This window comes from Acinonyx jubatus, chromosome D2 (assembly GCF_027475565.1).
Source record: "Acinonyx jubatus isolate Ajub_Pintada_27869175 chromosome D2, VMU_Ajub_asm_v1.0, whole genome shotgun sequence".
Taxonomy (NCBI): Eukaryota; Metazoa; Chordata; class Mammalia; order Carnivora; family Felidae; genus Acinonyx; species Acinonyx jubatus.
The window spans coordinates 72197305-72216899 of record NC_069393.1 but is presented as its reverse complement, the minus strand read 5'-3'; the positions used below and the strand labels follow the sequence as shown (position 1 = coordinate 72216899).

Below are 19595 nucleotides of genomic sequence, written 5' to 3'. Positions count from 1 at the left end.
GCAAACCAGCCTCTACTGCGTGACCCTAGGCAACGTTCTTTGCCTCTCTGTGCCAGTGTTTGCGTCTGTAAAATGGATGGGGGCTAACAATAACTTCCTCTTGGAAGGGCTAAATGCGCGAAAACGCACTAGGGCTTAACACACTGCAAGAGTTTGACAGTGAGCCACTATTCATCTTCCGATCATCCGGCAAACTCCTCTCACTCATCATCCCTGCTCGTCCCGGCTCTTTTACTTCGTTCTCATTCGAATCTCGAACGTCCGCCTTGCCGGTAAAGTTAGTTTGCATCTTACGCCGTTTTTTCTCCGTCCCTCCTTCCCAGGCCCACCCTTCGCAGACGCAGAGCGTCCGCTGGTCGCATTGACGGTCAGCGACGGCGGGCTCTGAAGCAGTTCAGTCTTCTGCTCGGCTTGGGAGGTCTCCGAACGGCCAGCTCAGATCCTCTGCGGCGCTGCCCTGCAGGGAAAGCCGCCGGCAGCCCATCTCTCAGGGGCGCGAGTGGAAGAACCACACTGCAGCAGAGGTAACAGGCAGGGACCTCGGCCAAAGAGCGGGGGAGGGGCTCATCGGGAGGACGGAGGTCAAGAACACGCCACGCCACCTACGCCCGGCCTCCTTAGCCTTCAACGGGTGGCCCCAGGCATCCCCCCGGATCCGGTCCGCGGCTCCAGAAGTGACAGCCACGTGGCTCGAGGAGGAATGGAATGTTGGCCTGGGGGGGCGGGGCTGGAAGGGCGCCCGGGAGGTGAAGAGGGACCCGAGCACGCGCGCCCGGGCGCCGGCTGCCAGGCGACACCGCCGGGAGCGAGCACGCTCCTGACGACACGCGCCGTTCGGCCAATGAGCGCGGGCCGGAGGGAGTGCCGCGCCGCCCCCTCCGTCCCGCCGCCGCCGCGGCCGCCGCCGCCGCCACAGCAGCTGCCTCCGGGAGCGTTTGAGGAGTCGCGGGCCGCCGCAGGCTCGGGCGCCGCACCGCGCCGACCGGAGCCGCCGGACGAGGCCCGGGGAGCCGCTCGCGCCGACCCCGCCGCCCGATGTCCTCAAGATGGAGGCAGCGGGGGCGGCGACGTGAAGAGAGCGGCGCTGTGGGCGCGGGAGCGGGGGCCCGGGCGGCCCGGGCGGAGGCGGTGCCGGGATGGGGCTGCTGCTCATGATTCTGGCGTCGGCCGTGCTGGGCTCCTTCCTCACGCTCCTCACCCAGTTCTTGCTGCTGTACCGCAAGCAGCCCGAGCCGCCGCCGGACGAGGCGGCCCGCGCGGGCGACGGCTTCCGCTACCTCAAGCCGGTGCCGGGCCTGTCCCTGAGGGAGTACCTTTATGGCGGCGGCGGCGGGGCTGAGGAGCCCTCCGGCGGGCCCCCCGAGGGCGGCGCGACCCCGGCCCCCGAGACCCCCGCCCCGCCGACGCGGGAGACCTGCTACTTCCTCAACGCCACCATCCTGTTCCTGTTCCGGGAGCTGCGGGACACCGCGCTGGCCCGCCGCTGGGTCACCAAGAAGATCAAGGTGGAGTTCGAGGAGCTGCTGCAGACCAAGACGGCCGGGCGCCTGCTGGAGGGGCTGAGCCTGCGGGACGTGTTCCTGGGCGAGACCGTGCCCTTCATCAAGACCATCCGGCTCCTCCGGCCGGTGGTGCCCTCGGCCGGCGGAGAGCCGGACGGCCCCGAGGGGGAGGCGCTGCCCGCCACCTCCCCGGAGGAGCTGGCCTTCGAGGCGGAGGTGGAGTACAACGGCGGCTTCCACCTGGCCATCGACGTGGACTTGGTCTTCGGCAAGTCGGCCTACCTGTTCGTCAAGCTGTCCCGAGTGGTGGGGAGGCTGCGCTTCGTCTTCACTCGCGTGCCCTTCACCCACTGGTTCTTCTCCTTCGTGGAGGACCCGCTGATCGACTTCGAGGTGCGCTCCCAGTTTGAAGGGCGGCCTATGCCCCAGCTCACCTCCATCATCGTCAACCAGCTCAAGAAGATCATCAAGCGCAAGCACACTCTGCCGAGTTACAAGATCAGGTGAGAGGGAGGGGGTGGGGGAAGGACGCCCCGCAGCCACGTGGGGGGGGGAGGGGGAGGGGGGATGCCTAGCTGCAGGGAATCCGGGCCTGGGCGGGAGGCTGCCGCCTGCGTGGGAAGGGCCAGGGCAAGGGCTTATCCCCAGCTCCTGCTTTTCCGGGGAGCTCCCCGAGCCTGGCAGGACGGGACCCTAGATGAAGGCGAGGAGGGTGCACATCGCTTGCTCCCAGAGTGCAGGAATGTGAGCCAGAAGCCTTTCCGCGTGTCCGTGGGCACTCAGGGTGCTGACGGCGTGGGCAGAAGCAGCGTATTGAAAGTGGAAGGGCAGTCCCCCTGATCCCCAGGAGGCGGCTTTGGGACTGTGGAGAAGCTGTTCCTTTTGTGGCTGCTGCATCGAGGCAGTTTTGCAGCATCACCTTGGCCACGTTGAGAAAGTGTTCCTGGACACAAAGTACAGGCAAGAGAAGCGTGCCGATAGCCGGAGGCTCTCCCATTTGGCAACTGCAGGCCACTTTTGCAATGGCGCTTTGGCAACTTTCAGGGCAGAGGTGTGGTATCTGCTGTAAAGGATTACTTTCCCGCAGCAACTCGAAAGCCAGTGGGGACCCAGTACGTAGCGTGATTCGCCGCGGATGTGGTGTTACTGTCTTCTGCCCCTTTGCGGTGGGTTCCCTAACGCAGACCTAGACCCTGCGCCTCTTACGGCAATTCCGGGTGCAAGTTTCTCAAACAGTACCCGGATCACCCTGCAAAAGGAATTTTAGTGATAGTGATTTTAACTTTTGGAAACTCTCCTGGATCTGGTGGATTAATTTTACGTAGTATCCTGTTCTGATTAAATGGGCAAGGCGTTTTGTAGGGATAGGGGATTCATCTACTTTGGTCTGGTTTGTTGGAGCGGAAAGGGTCATACATGGCAATTCTGCATCAGCTGAATTTTTTTTATCTCGCTTTCTGTCCTCTGCTTTTCTGTTCATTAAAATGTTTGACTCTTGGATTTTGTCCTTTCTTATAAAACTATGTCCATCTGGTACTTGCCTTACCTAGGGCCTTTTAGTGGAAGTTGCATATTTCTGGTTCACTGATTTTCTTCCACGATGTCAAGTAACAGCGACCCAGGCAATCCAGAGATATTTTATGTTTCAGTTTGATATGGATTATTGACTTGTGTATGTGGCAGGTATACCTCACTAATTATGTTTTGTTTAGCCTTGTGGCACAGAGTGACAGCTTAAAACTGTTGACTGGCAGGAGAAATTTACTTTGTAATGGAAATATTTCCATAGATTTGCAGAGGGTGGCGAACTGGATGTTCACTGTGTTTGATTTCCTATTCTGTGAAGTAGAACATACTTTATGAAACCGACTCTTTAACTCTGGAATGTAAGTGACTAAATTATAAATGAGTTCTAGTGTTTAGCCAGTGAGATGTTTATTTATAGCAGTGTGTTGCTAAGAAAGTCTTAAGAAAAAGTCACAGATTTTGGTATTCTGTCTCAACTTCAACTCTGATGGTTTTGGGGTAACTTTCAGATAATAAAATTTGGCTCAGTTATAATTTGGGGTTGTGTGCAGATTAGCCAGTGGCAATAAGGTTGGATATCATTTTGAGGTTTTGTTTTGTTTTTTTAATGTAGACTTGGAATGCAGTTAAATCTCAAGGAAATTATGAATAGCATTATGGAGATATTAGTAGGGTTATTGCTTTGAAGACACTTTATCATCTGTATCATTGAATAGAATCACCATCTAAGGTACAGCAAAATTGCTTTCATTTACTGTATCTTACGGGATTTTTTTAAAAACATGGCATGTGTTTGGTTATATATGACAGTTCCAGTTTTAAACCTTACACTTTAAATGATCACCTCTAGAAATGTACACGTTTGTGCTCTTTATATCAGAAGGCATTTCAGTGGTCAGTCAGTAAATACTGCACAGAACAAATCTCGCACTGCAAATATTCATTGTACACCTACTATGTGCTTATTATTGTTTAGTGTCAGGGCTTCAATACTGAGCAGCCTCAACCCTGGTGGAGCTTAAAGTTTAATGAGAACTGAATTAGCCATACTTACTATGACTTAACTAGAATGTGATCGGTGGGGGCTGGGGTTTGAAGTAACAAGGCAGCTGATTTTAGTTTAGTAAAAGAAAATAATAGAAGTGTGAGGATGAAAAGGGCTGCTTCAGAAAGTGTTAAGTTCTCTTGTCTGTGTAGCTCTTCTGCCAGAAGTATTTTAAACTACTGAGGTTGTGGAACGGATTCAAATTTCAGTTAAGAGGATGAATTAAAATACATTTAAGATGTATCACAATTCTCATAACGAGAATTAAAGTAGCTAGTGTTTACCCTTTTATATGGTTGAGGGAGTGGTGCTCAAAGTAGTTAAACTTGCTTAAGGTCACACCGCTGTCCTGTAGGGAAATCCAGCCCTGATAAAGCCAGAGCTGCCCTTTTTCCTTCAACCCTGTCATCTTGTTCTTAAGGTTTTGTGTTTGTGTTTTTTTTAAGTGTGCTATCAATATGACATGTGGAAGTACATTTACAAATTAACTGAGAACTCTGAGAAGAGTGTAACTACAGTTTTTTTTCTTAAATTGGAATTTTTTTTTTAAGTTTAATTTTGAGAGAGAGAGACAGAGACAGAGACAACGCGTGCACATGCTGGTGGCGCAAAGAGGGACAGTGAGAATCCCAAGCAGGCTCCTGGTGATCATGATCTGGGCCGAAATCAAGAGTCAGATGCTGACTGAGCCACCCAGGCACCCCTCTTAAATTGGACATTTGAGAGCAGATCCTTGAAGGGTTAAATCTTTGGGTGCTACCATACATAGTATTTCTATTTTAATCCATTTAAATGTTTAATCTATTTTGTTTCCAAATAGAAGGTCTATTTTATCCTTTAGAGCCGTCTAATCTACTTAGAGCTAAAGCAGTAAAGAAAATTGTATGGGTCTTAGGATCCGTTGGCACTTATATAATATTCATCCTTGACAATTAACATTATGGTCACTTCTTCCCTCCTTTATTTGTTTTTCCATTTCATGTTGCTGAAGTGAAGGTGGCCCATCAGGAATGCCAGTTCCTGATGTCTCAATCTACAGATTCAAAGTTCAAATGGTTGCTTTCTAAGGACGGCTATGATTAACACTTCATTTTACCCAACTAACACAGTTTGTAAAACATTATAACATTTTTTAAGAAATGAGTTGTAAGATGTATACAGTTTCTACATATTATAATTCTAGTTTTACTGATAGTTCTAAATTCATTTCCCTCAAATGTTCATTTTTTCCTAAAATGTACACTTTAAAATAGTAAATTAAAGTAGTACTTTTTAAAAAATTAGTCTTCAGGAGAGAAAGATTACCACTAATATTTTTGACTACATGGAGAATCCACCTTCAGTGTGCAATCTGAGTAATAGTCCAGGGGAGTTTAGAATTTGGGAGTCACATACTTGAGATTCTTCACGATGTTTTTGTTCCTAGAGTATCATTGCTGTGTCTTAGCACTAGTTGCATGTAGAAAGGCCAGATTCAGTTTGCAGGTACTTTTTATTCGACCTCACTGTATTTTTTTGTTTCTTAATTGCCAGTATCTAAAAACAGGAGATCTTGGGGGCACCTGGGTAGCTCAGTTGGTTAAGCTTCCAACTTTGGCCCAAGTCATGAGTTCGAGCCCCATGTTGGGCTCTCTGCTGTCCACACAGCCAGCTTCGGATCCTCTGTCCCCCTCTCTCTCCCTCTTTCTGTCCCTCCCCCGCCCTCAAAAATAAATAAACATTGAATCAAAATCAAATAAAAATGGAATTCTGGGTTCTCTTAGGAAACATTGGAAGGAATGGCCTGCATTCCTTCTAGCAATAACAGGATGGAGAGGGAGGTCTAGTAGCAGCTGCAGGAAGTTCTTAGGCTTAGGTTTTAGTCCCCGCCTACTTAATGGTACTTGTCTGGCCCGGCATTGTATGAATTTGAGACCGTCCCTAAAGGGAGCAGTACTGTTCATAATCCGTGAAAATGGGAAGAGTTAATAGCTGGATAGTAAAAGGTGATTATTTTTACCCTTCTTTAAGCATTATTATCTTTCAAGGGACTTTCATTAAGCAATTTTATTTTACAAAAAGTATTGATATGTTGAATTAAAAAAATCATTCTGCCAGAAATTTTTTAAAAATCTCATGAAACATTTTCCGTTTCTGCAGTACAGTGATAGTAAGTACATAGTGGCTGCTTTTCACTTAAGTTTGGTGGCTTTTTGCTTTAGTGTGAAATAAGTCGTTAACTATGTAAGCATATACTTCTCTGATTGACAAATAAGGGGATATCTACTTAATGAGATTTGAATTTAACGAATGCCTATGGAACAGTTATTTGGGAGAAAACTTCACTCTTCAAGTTCATAGAATATCTTCTGAACGTGACTGTTTTTGTCCTAACTGTTCTGTTCTTTTACTCCTGAAAAGCATTCTGCTCTGTATTTGTGGAAATTTTTCAAATATTCCTATAGACTAGGGACCAAAAGACCAGGTGTGTTTAGTTAGGTAGAGCTTTCTAGCATGTTGGTATTTACCTATATCTTCTCTAAATATACCATTAATTTCAGAGGACTAAATTAGGCTTGGTCTGAAAAGCCTCATACTCTGTAATGTGGTTTGTAATTGAATTCCTTTCTCTTTTGTCTTCTGAGATGATGAAGAAAAACATTTACTCTGATTGTTAATTATAGCATTTTCATTTTACTGATTATTTGAAGTAAACATGGCTTTGAGTTATGTCTTAAAATTTTTCAAAGTAAATTCACTGAAAGCTGTCAAAATCATTTGTAAGGTGTAACGTCCTATATTTACTCACTTTCTCTTTCATACTCTTTCTATATATGGACAACTTTTAAAAGGTGTCTTAGGCTACAAAATACTTGAAAATAGCCTCTAAAATCCTTAGTGATTATAGGAATCATAGTTTTACTTAATAACAATTAGTAGAAATACAGTCTTTGATTCTTGGGGAAAGTACAGACAAGGACATTATTGTATCACTCTAGCTGTTCTGGAATAATGATGTAGTAGCTAATTTTTTAATTGTGCTTTTACTTTTATTGCTGCTCAGATGAATATTTTTATATAAATAGAATTCAAGGACTATTGTCTTAGATAAATAAAATCATTTCTAAAATACTTATTTTCAGGGATGCCTGGGTGGCTCAGTCGGTTAAGTGTGTGACTTCAGCTCAGGTCATGATCTCGTGGTCCATGAGTTCGAGCCCTGCATGGTGCTCTGTGCTGACAGCTCAGAGCCTGGAGTCAGCTTTGGATTCTGTGTCTCCCTCCCTCCCTCCCCCCCCCCTCAAAAATAAATAAACATTGGGGTGCCCGGGTGGCTCAGTTGGTTAAGCATCCGACTTTGGTTCAGGTCATGATCTCATGGTTCGTGGGTTCAAGCCCCACGTCAGGCTCTGTGCTGACAGCTTGGAGCCTGCTCTGGATTCTGTCTCCCTCTCTCTCTGCCCCACCCCCACTTGTGCTCTCTCAAAAATGAATAAACATTAAAAAATTTTTTTAACTATATAAACATTAAAAAAATTAAAATACTTATTTTCAATAACTGTTTCCTGAAGACTGTCATACCTAGCTAGTGTTGTGATAGGTATGGTGAAGGATAAAAATGGTTATAACAGGGGCGCCTGGGTGGCGCAGTCGGTTAAGCGTCCGACTTCAGCCAGGTCACGATCTCGCGGTCCGTGAGTTCGAGCCCCGCGTCGGGCTCTGGGCTGATGGCTCAGAGCCTGGAGCCTGTTTCCGATTCTGTGTCTCCCTCTCTCTCTGCCCCTCCCCCATTCATGCTCTGTCTCTCTCTGTCCCAAAAAATAAACGTTGAAAAAAAAAAATTTTTTTTTAATAAAAAAAAATTTAAAAAAATGGTCATAACATAGTTAGCTGGTTAGTCTTTCTGGAGAAAACAAAGAACAATGGAAGCTCAACATAATGGCATTTTGGATGTATTTGAAACCTTCAGTTTTGTGAGGAATAGGAAGAGGAGATCAGTATCTCTGCTGATGACTTTGGGCTGTGTAGTATTTTGTAACCTTAGGGTCCCTGGTACATGTAAGTATACTTCAGCCGATGCTGGTTTTACTTCTTGCAAGTTGGGTTTTCTTAAGCTTCTTTGAATTATTATGATCTGGGCACTTATAACTATTTAGATGGAAAATAATGTATTGATAAATCTTTGCTCTAGAAATTTGATTCACACATTGAAGGGAGAAGAGTAATGACGAGGAGACTGTTAGATTCTCATCAGTAATGTGCAGGTTTGCTGGTTGTCCAGGAAAACTCCAGTTTGTTCCTGGAAATAGCCAAAACAGATCATTATAAAGTAGTTTGTATGGGAGGAGCATGCCTGCTGATCAGCACTTCGTATTGACTTACAAGTACTACTAATGATTATCATATGAGGCAGGGGCAAGAATCATAAAATCAGTTTCCTAAACTATATGCCAGGCATTGTGTGGGCGGTTCAACATACTTGCTGCCTCACTTAATATTTAAAACTACTTTACGGGAGAGTTGAGTATCTCATTTTTAAAGATGTGGAAACTTGAGACTTAAGAGGGGGTTAGTGACTTTCTTGAAATCCTCAGGAAAAAGAAGAAAAAAGAAAAAGAAGTCTGGACTCCCAAAGCCCGTGCTGTGTTGTTTCGGCAGAGATCTCTAAAACAAGCTGGTATTAGGCCCATGAGTTAAGAATGGTTTTTACATTCTAAACTTTACATTTAAAGTTGTTCAGAGAACAATATGAAACAGACCATATGCACCCGCAGATTCTAGAATATAAACTATCTGGCTCTTTATAAAAAAAAGTTTGCTCTAAACTCTTAAAAAAAGAAGAAACTGAAAAACAGGACAAAAGCTATGCTTTAAATGTCTACAGAAAAGGAGCAGATGTACATATATGTTGAAAGTACTTTTAAGCCTTTTTTTGAGGGTTTTATCTTTTTGGAAAGCTAATAAGAACTGTGGCTCTCTGCAGAAAAATATATACACAGATTTTTGTTTAATTTCATGAAATTTATAGTCCCCTCCAAACCTGCCTGGAGTCCTTAGACTCCAGGTTGAGTAGTAAGTACAGACAGACAGGTACAACTTTGTTGCTGTAAGTATAACAAAACTAATGTGCTTAAATATTAAGCACTTTAATAATTTTGTTGGCCTTCTTAGAAGGTATACAGGATTCATATGGCTCAGACATTCCTAAAAAACCTCTATTCAAGAAAGTGTGACCAGTCTCTTTTTTTTTTTTTCCTCCTCTTAGTAAAATTCCATACAGCAGGCTGAGCCTTTTTGAATCAGTTGTTCAGTAAGAATATCTGACATTTCAAGTTAGAGTTTCTACCACTCAATACCATGTTTAGAAGTTAAATATTGCCCTTACATTTCTTCCTATCGTATTCTCCATTTTCTCAGAACAATGTCACCAGGAAACAAGTGCAGTTAAATCCCTTTGTTCTGTTTCTGGAGTCCTAGGACCTACCAGCACTTTTGGCATGGCATCAGAGCACATCATACTTCACTGGAGAGTCATAAAGCAACTACCTAGTTATTAGTAGAAGTTTTACAGAAGTTTAGTTTGAAAATGTTCCTTGCCAAATTGCTAAGACTCGGATAAAACCACATACTTATGGTAGTTGTAGTAGGGAAGAAGGAGGTATAGGTGTTAATTACTTACCTTCAGATGAGTAGAAATGCAGGTGCTAAGTAGAGACTGCCACTACTATGGAATTATTTTATTCTTTTGGGTTGAGGCCAGAGAGAAGTACTTAGTTGTCTGTCTCAGTCCATAGAGCTTTGGGGATAATATGTACCTGACTTCACTCTCCCAAGCAAGAACCCTTGAACAAAGGGCTTTCTCTTCCCTGGTTTCAGTTTTCATATCTGTAAAATGGAAACAAATAGTATCTATCTAATTGGAGATATTAAATGTCACATATAGGACACCTACTGAATAAACTTCCGTATCTTTGGTTTAGTAACTAAGTGAATACACGTTTATTGATTATCCTATATCTGTCAGACATTTTGCTAGAGATATGTCAGATATTTGCTAGGTGACACATTAAACTTGTTTCCCCTTTCAAAGGTATGTGTGGGTCTAACTCATTCACCACTTTACTTCACTCCTGGCCATGTCTCCAGCTCTGACCTTATCTTCTATAACTCTTCTTTCACTTAGTCTGTTCTGGCCTCCTGGCTGTCCTCACACTCCAAGCATGCGCCCATCACAAGGGCCATCCTGGTTTTTCTTCAGGAATGTTTTTCCCACAGACAGCCGAAGAGCTCACAACATCATTTTTCTTGTCCCTGCCTAAATAGCGTCTTTTCATCATCCTATAGAAAAAAGCACGTTAGCCCTTTAAATGCAGAACTTTTTTGTGTGTGTACGAACTTGTGTGTGTGTGTGTGTGTGTGTGTGTGTGTGTGTGTGTGTGTAGATAGAAATTGCCCAGATCCTGAGAGTATGCTTGATAGATTTTCACAAAGTGACCTCAGCTATGTAACTGAAGTGCTGGAATTTTGAGTTCAGTCTAAAGAATTCTGTATCCTCTGAATTTCATAAACAGATGTACAAAACATTTTAACCTTTTTTTAAAAAATGGTGTAAGTTGTCATTATAAACACAGTTAGGCTGCTAGTTTGTAACCTAAATTCTGACTGTAAAGTCAGTATTGAAGAGGAGCGCCGCGCGCACGCGCGCACACATGCGCACACACACACACACACACACACACACACACACACCATACTACATTACACCACACATAACACAAATAATGCTGATGAAAATCTCCAGCAGTTCACAGTTCTGAGTTAAGGTCTGTTGGGCACCTTATGGGCACCAGCTCTATTTCCACACGCAAACAAAAACAAAACCTGCATGTGTTTGCAACTTTCTCTGACCCTCCAGAAGCTGTGGCTTTCAATTTCGTATTCTTAGGAAAGGTCAGTATAGATAAACTGTAGATGATCCTTTCCTTGGACTGATAAAGAAAAACAGAACTGATTTTCGCTGGTCTGGTGCATAATTTTTTCATGAAACCAGCAGACTGCTTTAGAACATATTTCTTTCTTCTTTAATCAGTACATTGGGTATTTATGCCCATGAATTCTTCATGTATTGTCTGGAGAATGGAGGTGATGATATGGTGAGTAGAGTATTGAGATGTCTATGCTTTGGTTTGCATATCTTTGAGAAAAGAGCTAGAAAATGGCCCACTGCCCAGCATAATTAGTTCTTGTTGGCATGCACTTAAAAACAAGAATGCTATGATTAGCACAATAAAAATGTTTTGATTGAGTATTTTCCTTTGTATTAAGTACCTGTATGCGTACTTGGTTCACTGGCAAGGTACATGCCAGTGAAACAGGTATTTGTGACCTCAGATGTTTAGAAGCCATTTCTCATAGGATCAGCTCCCACATCCTTCCTAATTGTAATCTGCAATTGTAAGCGATTTTTGCTGTAAAATCTTAAATAGTGATAATGACATATTTTTATTTAGTAGCTGGCTATAAGAATCTATATTTGAAAAAATAACTGTGCTCTGTTCTTAGATACAGCTATTTCATTTAGGCATCAATATCTACCAAATAATGCCTCTGGTGTTTGTGTTATGTGCTTACTCTCCTTTTCACGCGATAGTCTTTCGTGTGTACTGGATTATGCTCATACTCATCACTAAGGATGATTCTGGTTGCTGACTACGCAGTCTCTGCTACCTTAGTTATTTGGTCAAGCAAGTGAATAATTCAGAGCTTTTAGTTCTGTGAAACTTGCTGTGGCTGAAGTAAGAGCCATTCTATTATAGCTAATTTCACTGTATGATAATCATTTTTATAATGCACTAAAAGCCTTATTTTGTTCTTACCATTAAGTATAATCTGTAAGATTTAGGACAGGTGATGTTTGGTCTATTCTAATATTTGGAAAGGTTATTAGTTCTCAGTATTTAACTTTGGGTTTTAGTCAGGACTCCATTGCAAACTTTTGACATAGGAAGAATTGAAATGTTTGTAGCAAACTGTGTGTCCTTCATTTACTAATACTGGAGTGGCAGATAGTACAGATTGAATTTAGTTCAGGTATTCTGAAATTAGTGACGTATAAGGAGAAAATTCCTGACAGTCTTAGTCTGTAATAAAGCCCATGAAAACAATTTATCTAAATTTTAAGCCATTTTTTAGTAAACTATTTTTTTTTAATATTTGAGTAAGTTACTCAAAATGTTTGGAATTCTTAATGCTATCAATTTAGGATTTGGACTCCATTATTCTGAGAATCATGCTAGTCAACAGCATTTATTAGACCACAGTCTGTGCTGTTAACTGTTGGGGTGTCTTGGGGATGCTCTGTGCTCTTACGGTTTCTCTGGAAAGTAGCTTAGCCTCTTTGCCCTGAAACTGTAGGATTAGATGACTGGGAATTACTTTTGTATTTCTGAAATTACTGTTGATTTGTTGATTTAGTGTATCCTTGGGTAAGTCTTGCAACTTGTTATTTTTAAGACTGAATGAAAATTAAAGTTTTTAAAATTTTTAGAAAAAATTATGTAATTATGAGGTGGCATTATTATTCACTTATCTGTTATTTCTGCAGAGGTCTCATGTTTGGATTTCTCTCAAATATACAGGTACAATTCTTCTTAAAAATATTTACTAAGTTAAAGAAATATTTAATAAGTTCCAACTTGAGGTAAGAGAAGCAGAGATACAGATAATATTAAAACCATTTATACTTCAGAATATGCTTTGCTACTTTTATTTGGATAGAGAAAACTTAGGAGAAAGCTGGGCAGTTATAACCTTAAAGCATTAACTTTCTCCTCATTTCTCGTTTAGATCTTTTCCTCCATGTCTTGAATGGAGTTTTTGTCCATTTGATGCATCTCACTGGCTTAAGAAGACCTGACCTCTGTATTATATACTTCATTTTTCATGTCTTTATCATAGTAGGGAGGTGATAATTTTGCTTTAAGAGGTTTTCTCTTCCTCTATCCACTAGAGTTTAGAAGAGACTCAATTTACCCCATAAATGTGTGGTACCATCTTTGTCCAGGGCACTACACATTGCAAAGAGAATTAGTGGTAGGAGGGAATAAATAAAACACTCCTTCCTTAAATTTTTTTTTAATCCAGTAGTGAGAAACAGTGTACTTAAAGTAAGATAACAGGTTAGAACTTAGAATTGAAGAAGAATTGCCATGATAGCTGTTAACTTTTTCTGTTAAGTTTTTAACTCTGTAGTTTTCTTTTTTCTTTTCTTAAGTGTATTTCTTTATTTGAGAGAGAGATGAGAGCATGAGCTGGTGAGGGGCAGAAAGAAAGGGAGAGAGTGAATGCCAGGCAAGCTCTGAGCTGACAGTGAAGGAGCCCAACATGGGTTTGAGCTCACGAACCGTGAGATCATGAGCTGAGCTGAAACCAAGAGTTGGATTCATAACTGACTGAGCCACCCAGGCACCCCACTCAGTGAGTGGTTTTCAAAGTGTGGTTTGAGGACCGCTTTGGATCTCCACGACCCTTACAGGAGGAGTCTACCATGTCAAAACGATTCTCATGGTAATACAGAAATGCTATTTGCCTTTTTCAGTGCCATTCTCTTACAAGGTACAGTGGTGTTTTCCAAGAGTTATATGGTGTGTGAGGACATCATCACCCAGACAGTTGATGGAATGTGAGCTTGTGGATTCTTATGTTTAAAAGTGTTATTTTTAATTTCTAACGTGGTAGAGGTCTATATAACCCATAAACAATGGGTCTTTGGAGTCCTTAATAATTTTTAAAATGTGTAGCGGTCCTGTGAACCAGGTATTTGAGAACTGCTGATATAATCTCAAATGTGTTTATTTTTACCGTTTATAAAGGAGGAACCTCTGTTGCCTCGCTTCCTGAGTCAGCTTGAATGAACATTTCAAGCATACATTTTCATTTGATTTATAGTATTTACATCTTGGTGTTGTAAGGAGCACAGATTTGAGTGGATCTGTTGCAGTTATGATTGTACCATTGTGATCACCGACCAATTACAGAAAGCCACTTGAACTTCCTCGTCCTTAATTTCTTCATCTATAAACTAAGACTTACAGTGCCGTATGTTGTTATGAATCATGAGAATCACAGATGTACGTGAAGGTATTATATAATTTATAGACATGCTAGAAACCAATAAAATAGTAACTTTTATATTCTCTTACTCTAAAGTGTGTGTTGGGGGAGCTGGCAGAGAGGAGTGGGGATTGAATTTGAGGACAGCTCTTCTCATGGTTCTGCCTTTTTTTTTCCCCCCCCAGCTTTGTGAAAGCTGAGGATTTCAATTTCATTCATCCCAGGCTATGGTAAGGGACCCTCACTTTGTGAGTTGCGATGAACACAAAAACATACGAGATTTATCAGTGGTCAAGAGGATTGCTTTGGTTCCCTGAGCGACTCCTCTCATTTGATACTTTGTCTCTCTGGTGCGTAGGATATCGGTTAACATTGACTCACCTTTGAGTCACCACCTATTGAGTTCTCTTGTGAGGGACCTGTGGCCTCTGTCACCACTCTTTTTGTTCAGTGTATATGTAAAACTACCTCAGAGAGTTGTGAAGCACTTTAGATCTTGATTCTTCTATGCAGAATTAGGAGTTTGGGATAAAAGTGAACATTTTGTATGAAGTTGAGGGTATATAGATCCCCCGGGGGGAAGTTTTGATAACTGGGTTTGTTGTCCTTGTTAGTTTCATAACTGTTCACCACTACTTTTTTCTCCTTGGGAGTACAGGAATTGCAATCCTTTTCCAAAGTGTAGATTTGTCAGCGTGGTGCACATGCAGGAATTCCATAAATGGAACAATTCTCCATAGGTTTCCTTAAGTCGGTGTCTGACTATATTCAGTTTTCATATATGCTTTAGTTATATAAGTTATGAAGTTTAATGATGCAGAGGTAGAAAGGGAACACCTAGGGTAGGGAGGCCCTACTGGCTATTGTTAATTTGTTTCCCTGCACTTGCAAGTTGATATCCTCTCAAAGAGCACAATTTTTAAAAAACCAACTGGTATCACGACTGAAGTCATGGCCATGTGGAATCTAAAATCCAAGGAAGACAAACAGCTGTGACTTTGAACATCAGACTTGGTGAACGCACACTCCCGAAATGGTTCTTTGTGGAAGGGAAGGAGTTGGCCCTGTGTTAAGTCTCTGGGAGATCAGCCTTAAAATAGATAAATAGAAAATTTGAAAGGAAGTATTTGTAGAGCCCCTCACTGTGCCCACTGCTTTATGTGAACTTTCTCATCTCATCCTTAAAATAGCCTTATTAAGATAGGTAATAATTGTTATCTTACTTTTACAGATGAAGAAACTGAGGCTTTGAGAGTTGAAGTAGCTTGTCCAAGGTCTTAAAGCTAGTAAATGTAAGAACCAAAATTCAAAACCAAGCACCGGCTCTTAAACCTGTGTGCCTAACACTGCTTTAAACTGCCTCGTCAAAAAGAAGCTGAGGAGTGAGGGATGAACAATGCTTTTTATTATTTCACGTAGTCCTTGTAACAGCTCTGAGGTAGGTATAATTATTATCCTTTTTCATATGAGGAAACTGAGGCTTAAAGTCACACTGTGCTCAAGGTTATATTACTGGCAAGTGGCAGAACAGAATCCCAAGCCAAGCTGTTCAAGCTCCAGAGTCTGCTCCTGATCCTGTTCTCCAATAGCTGTCGCGTATGTTTCTTTCCTTCAGGCAGCTGGCGATTTAGTTGGGAGGAGGGGGTGGTGTGAGGGAGAACCAGAGAGAGACATGTAAACAGGGTGATTAGGGGCATAATAGAAGCGTGTAGAAAGTGCTTTTGGAACACAGGCGAGGAAGCAACAGCAGGTGGAGCCTGCCCTTTACAGAGAGGAGGTGAGTGGCGGAAAGGGGCTCACCACGCAGGACTACCTTGGGAATCACAGCGCTTAGCAGGCAGTCTCTTGGGAGAAATGATGTGGCAGTCCTGACCTTGGTAAGCTTGGGGGAGCTCGGTGTGCGAATGGCCTTTGATGTAGTATCGGTTGAATTGTCCAAGTAAAATTGGAACTTTGAAATGTAGGTATAGAAAAGTAAGAGTATTTTGAGCCACACGTGCTTTGTTTTCCCTCTAGCTTACATGGAGTTTTGTGTTAGTGTGCCATAGTTTGCACAATAATGCGCACCAGGGAAGTTACGGGCAGCTGAGGTTTTGTGATACTTAAATAGTCATTTTTTAAAGGAATACTGTGCTACCTCTGAAGAAGGGTAAGTAGAGAAACGTTTTGAAGATGATCACCCCTGCTTTATCTAGTTTATATATTTGGTTTAGGAGAATTTAAAGCACACTTAGGTTTTCTGGTTCCTAATGCAAGAGAGCCAAGACTGTCAGCCTGAAAGGCAAAAAACACACAATTCCCAGTTGCCTCTTGAGAACTGCTCGTTCTACTCTCTTCCTTAGGCAGGATGTAGTGTTGTTTATATTCCCAAGCCTGAAACAAGACTGTGGTCTTTTGAGTCTCTAAGCACATTGGTGGAAAGGGATGAGATGACGTTTGGGCTGACCAGGAAAGGATAGTTTATCTTTAGACACGGGGTGATGGGATGGAGGTATGGTTTGGTGGAAGAAATAGCAGAAGGAACTGAATCAGGACATTGGATGGTATCTTTAAGGATTCCCTGAGGAAGCCAGTTTGATGAGACTTGAGCATGGAGAAGGAAGAAAACCAGGCTTTGTGTGCCTATTACATGTTGGGAGCCCCACTATTTCACGTGTGAACTCTCTAAGTCTTTGTAATTGTCCTATGAAGTAGCTTTTTACTTAAAGAAGCAGAAGGCTTTTGTTTTGGATTTAAAAATACTTTTTTTAAAGAAGAGGAAACCTGACTTCAGAAATCCTAGCCTTGTAACTCACTAGTGAAAACCCGAACCAGGCCAATGGGGAACACCGAACAAGAGTAGAAGAGACATCTCACCAGTACATAGAAGGGAATGGAGGTGGAACGGATGGGTTGCGAGAAGGGAAAGAGTAAAAGGTAACTTCAGGTTTCCAAGTGTCTATGAAGTCGGTGATGCCAGTAAGAGAAAACAGGAGAGAAGGAGCCAGTTTCAAGAAAAGGTGTCTAATTTACTTTTAGGCATCAATATACAGAACTTGTAGAAGCAGTGAGAACAAATGATGTTGCTAAAGAAAGTATAGAAGAGAAAGGATAAAGAAGAGAGAACTGAAATTGTTTTAGTATACTGAATAGACCTCTTCTAATTCTTCATTAGGGAAGATTTAAAACTTATTCAGAAGTTAAGAGAATAGTTCAGTAAACCCCCATAGTTTGTAGCAGACAGTCATTAACTTATGGCCACTTTGGGGCATCACTGCTCTCCCCTGATTATTTTGAAAAAAATCTCTTGGAGTTGGCCTTGCATGATTCTTATTTTTGTGTTTCTTTTCATGACACCTTCCCTCCTTGACAAAGCCTTGTCCAACCTCTACCTGAGTATTTCTAGAGATAGAAGGTATGCAGTGCATTGAGATAGCTGTGCCTTTTTTTTTTTTTTTTTTTACTAGCTCTAATTGTTAGGAAGTTTTCCCTTTTATTGAGTTGAAGACTTGAGCAGATTTATTACTTTGGCAAAGACACAGAGCCCATGCTGAAGTCAAGAGTAGATTTAGACCTCAGACTATTTTTATATTGGGTTTGTAGTAAACCCTTTTTCTCTAAAGATCACAGTGTTTGCAAACAGTTTTATTGCTGCCATGTGACAGAGATGTCACCAGCTGGCATTCAGGGTGCATATAGAGCATTCTTGAAGAAACATCTTAGAGAAAAAACATATTTTAGACATTAAAAAAGATTCGGATCCACATATGAGAAGAAGGCTTGGCTTCTCTTGTAGGTGTAAAATTTAAATACTGTATATTTTTAAAATGTTACCAAAGTAATGTACGTTTTTAAATTAAACATGTTTTTTTTAACTTTTACTAAAATACAACTCATCACTTAAAATGTGCACTATTATAAAATTCATTTCAATGCATTTTTACAAAGTGAACAGAACAGCATTCAGAACAAGCGATAGAATATTACCAGCAACCAGGAAGTCCCTTGAATGCCACCCAGTCACTACCCTCCCCTCTCTCAACGTAGCTCTCTTGACTTCTGTCACCATTGCCTTTGGGTTGGTTTTCTTTCTTTCTTTTTTTTTTTTTAAATCTGTTTTTGAACTTTATATAAATTGAGCCATGCTGGGTGCACTCATCGTTTTTCTAGCTTCTTTATTTAGCTCAACAGTATGTTTGTGAAATTAATCCATGTTACTGTGCACGGATGTAGTTTGTTCATTATATTTGCTGTGGAGTATTCCACTGTGTGATTGTACTCAGTTTATCCCTTCTACTCGTGAGGGACCATTGGATAGCCCTGTTATGAATATTCTTATACATGTCTTGTGGTGACCGTTTGTGCACATTTCTATTGGATGTATCTAGGAGTAGGTTTGCTGGGTCATGGGTTATGCATCTGTTCCAGTTTAGTAAATATCGCCACAGAGTTTTCAAAGTAGTTACAATAGTCTACACTAGCAGTTTCACATCTTCAACATTTGGTATTGTCTTTTCATTTTAGTTAAAGTACATAATTTATTAAAACAATTTTTTTTAATTTTTTATTTATTTTTGAGACAGAGAGAGACAGAACATAAGCAGGGGAGAGGCAGAGAGAGAGGGAGACACAGAATCCGAAGCAGGCTCCAGGCTCCAAGCTATCAGCACAGAGCCCGACGCGGGGCTCGAGCCCACAAACCAGGAGATCATGACCTGAGCCGAAGTCGGACACTTAACCGACGGAGCCACCCAGGCGCCCCAAGTTAATGTCCATAATTTAAAAATCAAATTAAAAAATCACATATGACAGGACTTAGTATGAAAGTCAGCAGTCACTTCCCTAAATCCTCTACTTTCCTAACAGAAGTCATACTCTTCAGAATCAACCATTTGTAACTGTTTCTTTAACAAGTTTTAAGAGGTGCTGATTAAGAACACAGATTTGGGAGCCTGACTGCTTTGATTCTTGATTCTTACTGCTTACTAGCTTTATAGCTTCTGTGTCTCCGTTTCCTCATCTACAAAATGAGAATTCATTACATCTCATAGAATTATTAAGAATTAATCATTGTAATGCTTGTTATACAGTAAGCACTTGGTAAAGTTAGCTATGCTAATTAATCATGGCGTTACCTCTTTATTGCTCAGCAATGTCCCATTGCTGTTCTTGATTTAACAACGTCAGACACTGTCTGTTGATTGACTTCCTTCTGAGGTAGGTGAGGATTTAGCTAGGTGATGGCCTCTTGCGTCTTCCCTTCTTCCTTTTCCTGATTCAGCTATATCACTGTTTGCAGTTCATGCATTGAACTGCATCCTTATTTGTACATAATCAATAACATTTATGTTCTGTTCAGAGTTCTCTTCCTTGACCGGTCTATGTATTTACGTTGTTACTACGTCTGCATAATTTTTCTTTATTGTAGAGCTACCTAATATGCAGCTTTA

At 41.9% G+C, this 19595-nt stretch overlaps 1 protein-coding gene across 1 annotated transcript in view; it reads left to right on the top strand.

Annotated features, from left to right (window-relative positions):
• The first annotated feature begins 876 nt into the window (after positions 1-876).
• The window catches only part of PDZD8 (PDZ domain containing 8), a 70362-nt gene continuing 51643 nt past the window's right edge, over positions 877-19595 (top strand). Inside the window, exon 1 of the mRNA XM_027063214.2 lies at positions 877-2005. Coding sequence (XP_026919015.1) covers positions 1137-2005 — 869 coding nt within the window. The 5' untranslated portion in view covers positions 877-1136. The remainder of the gene's footprint in view (positions 2006-19595) is intronic.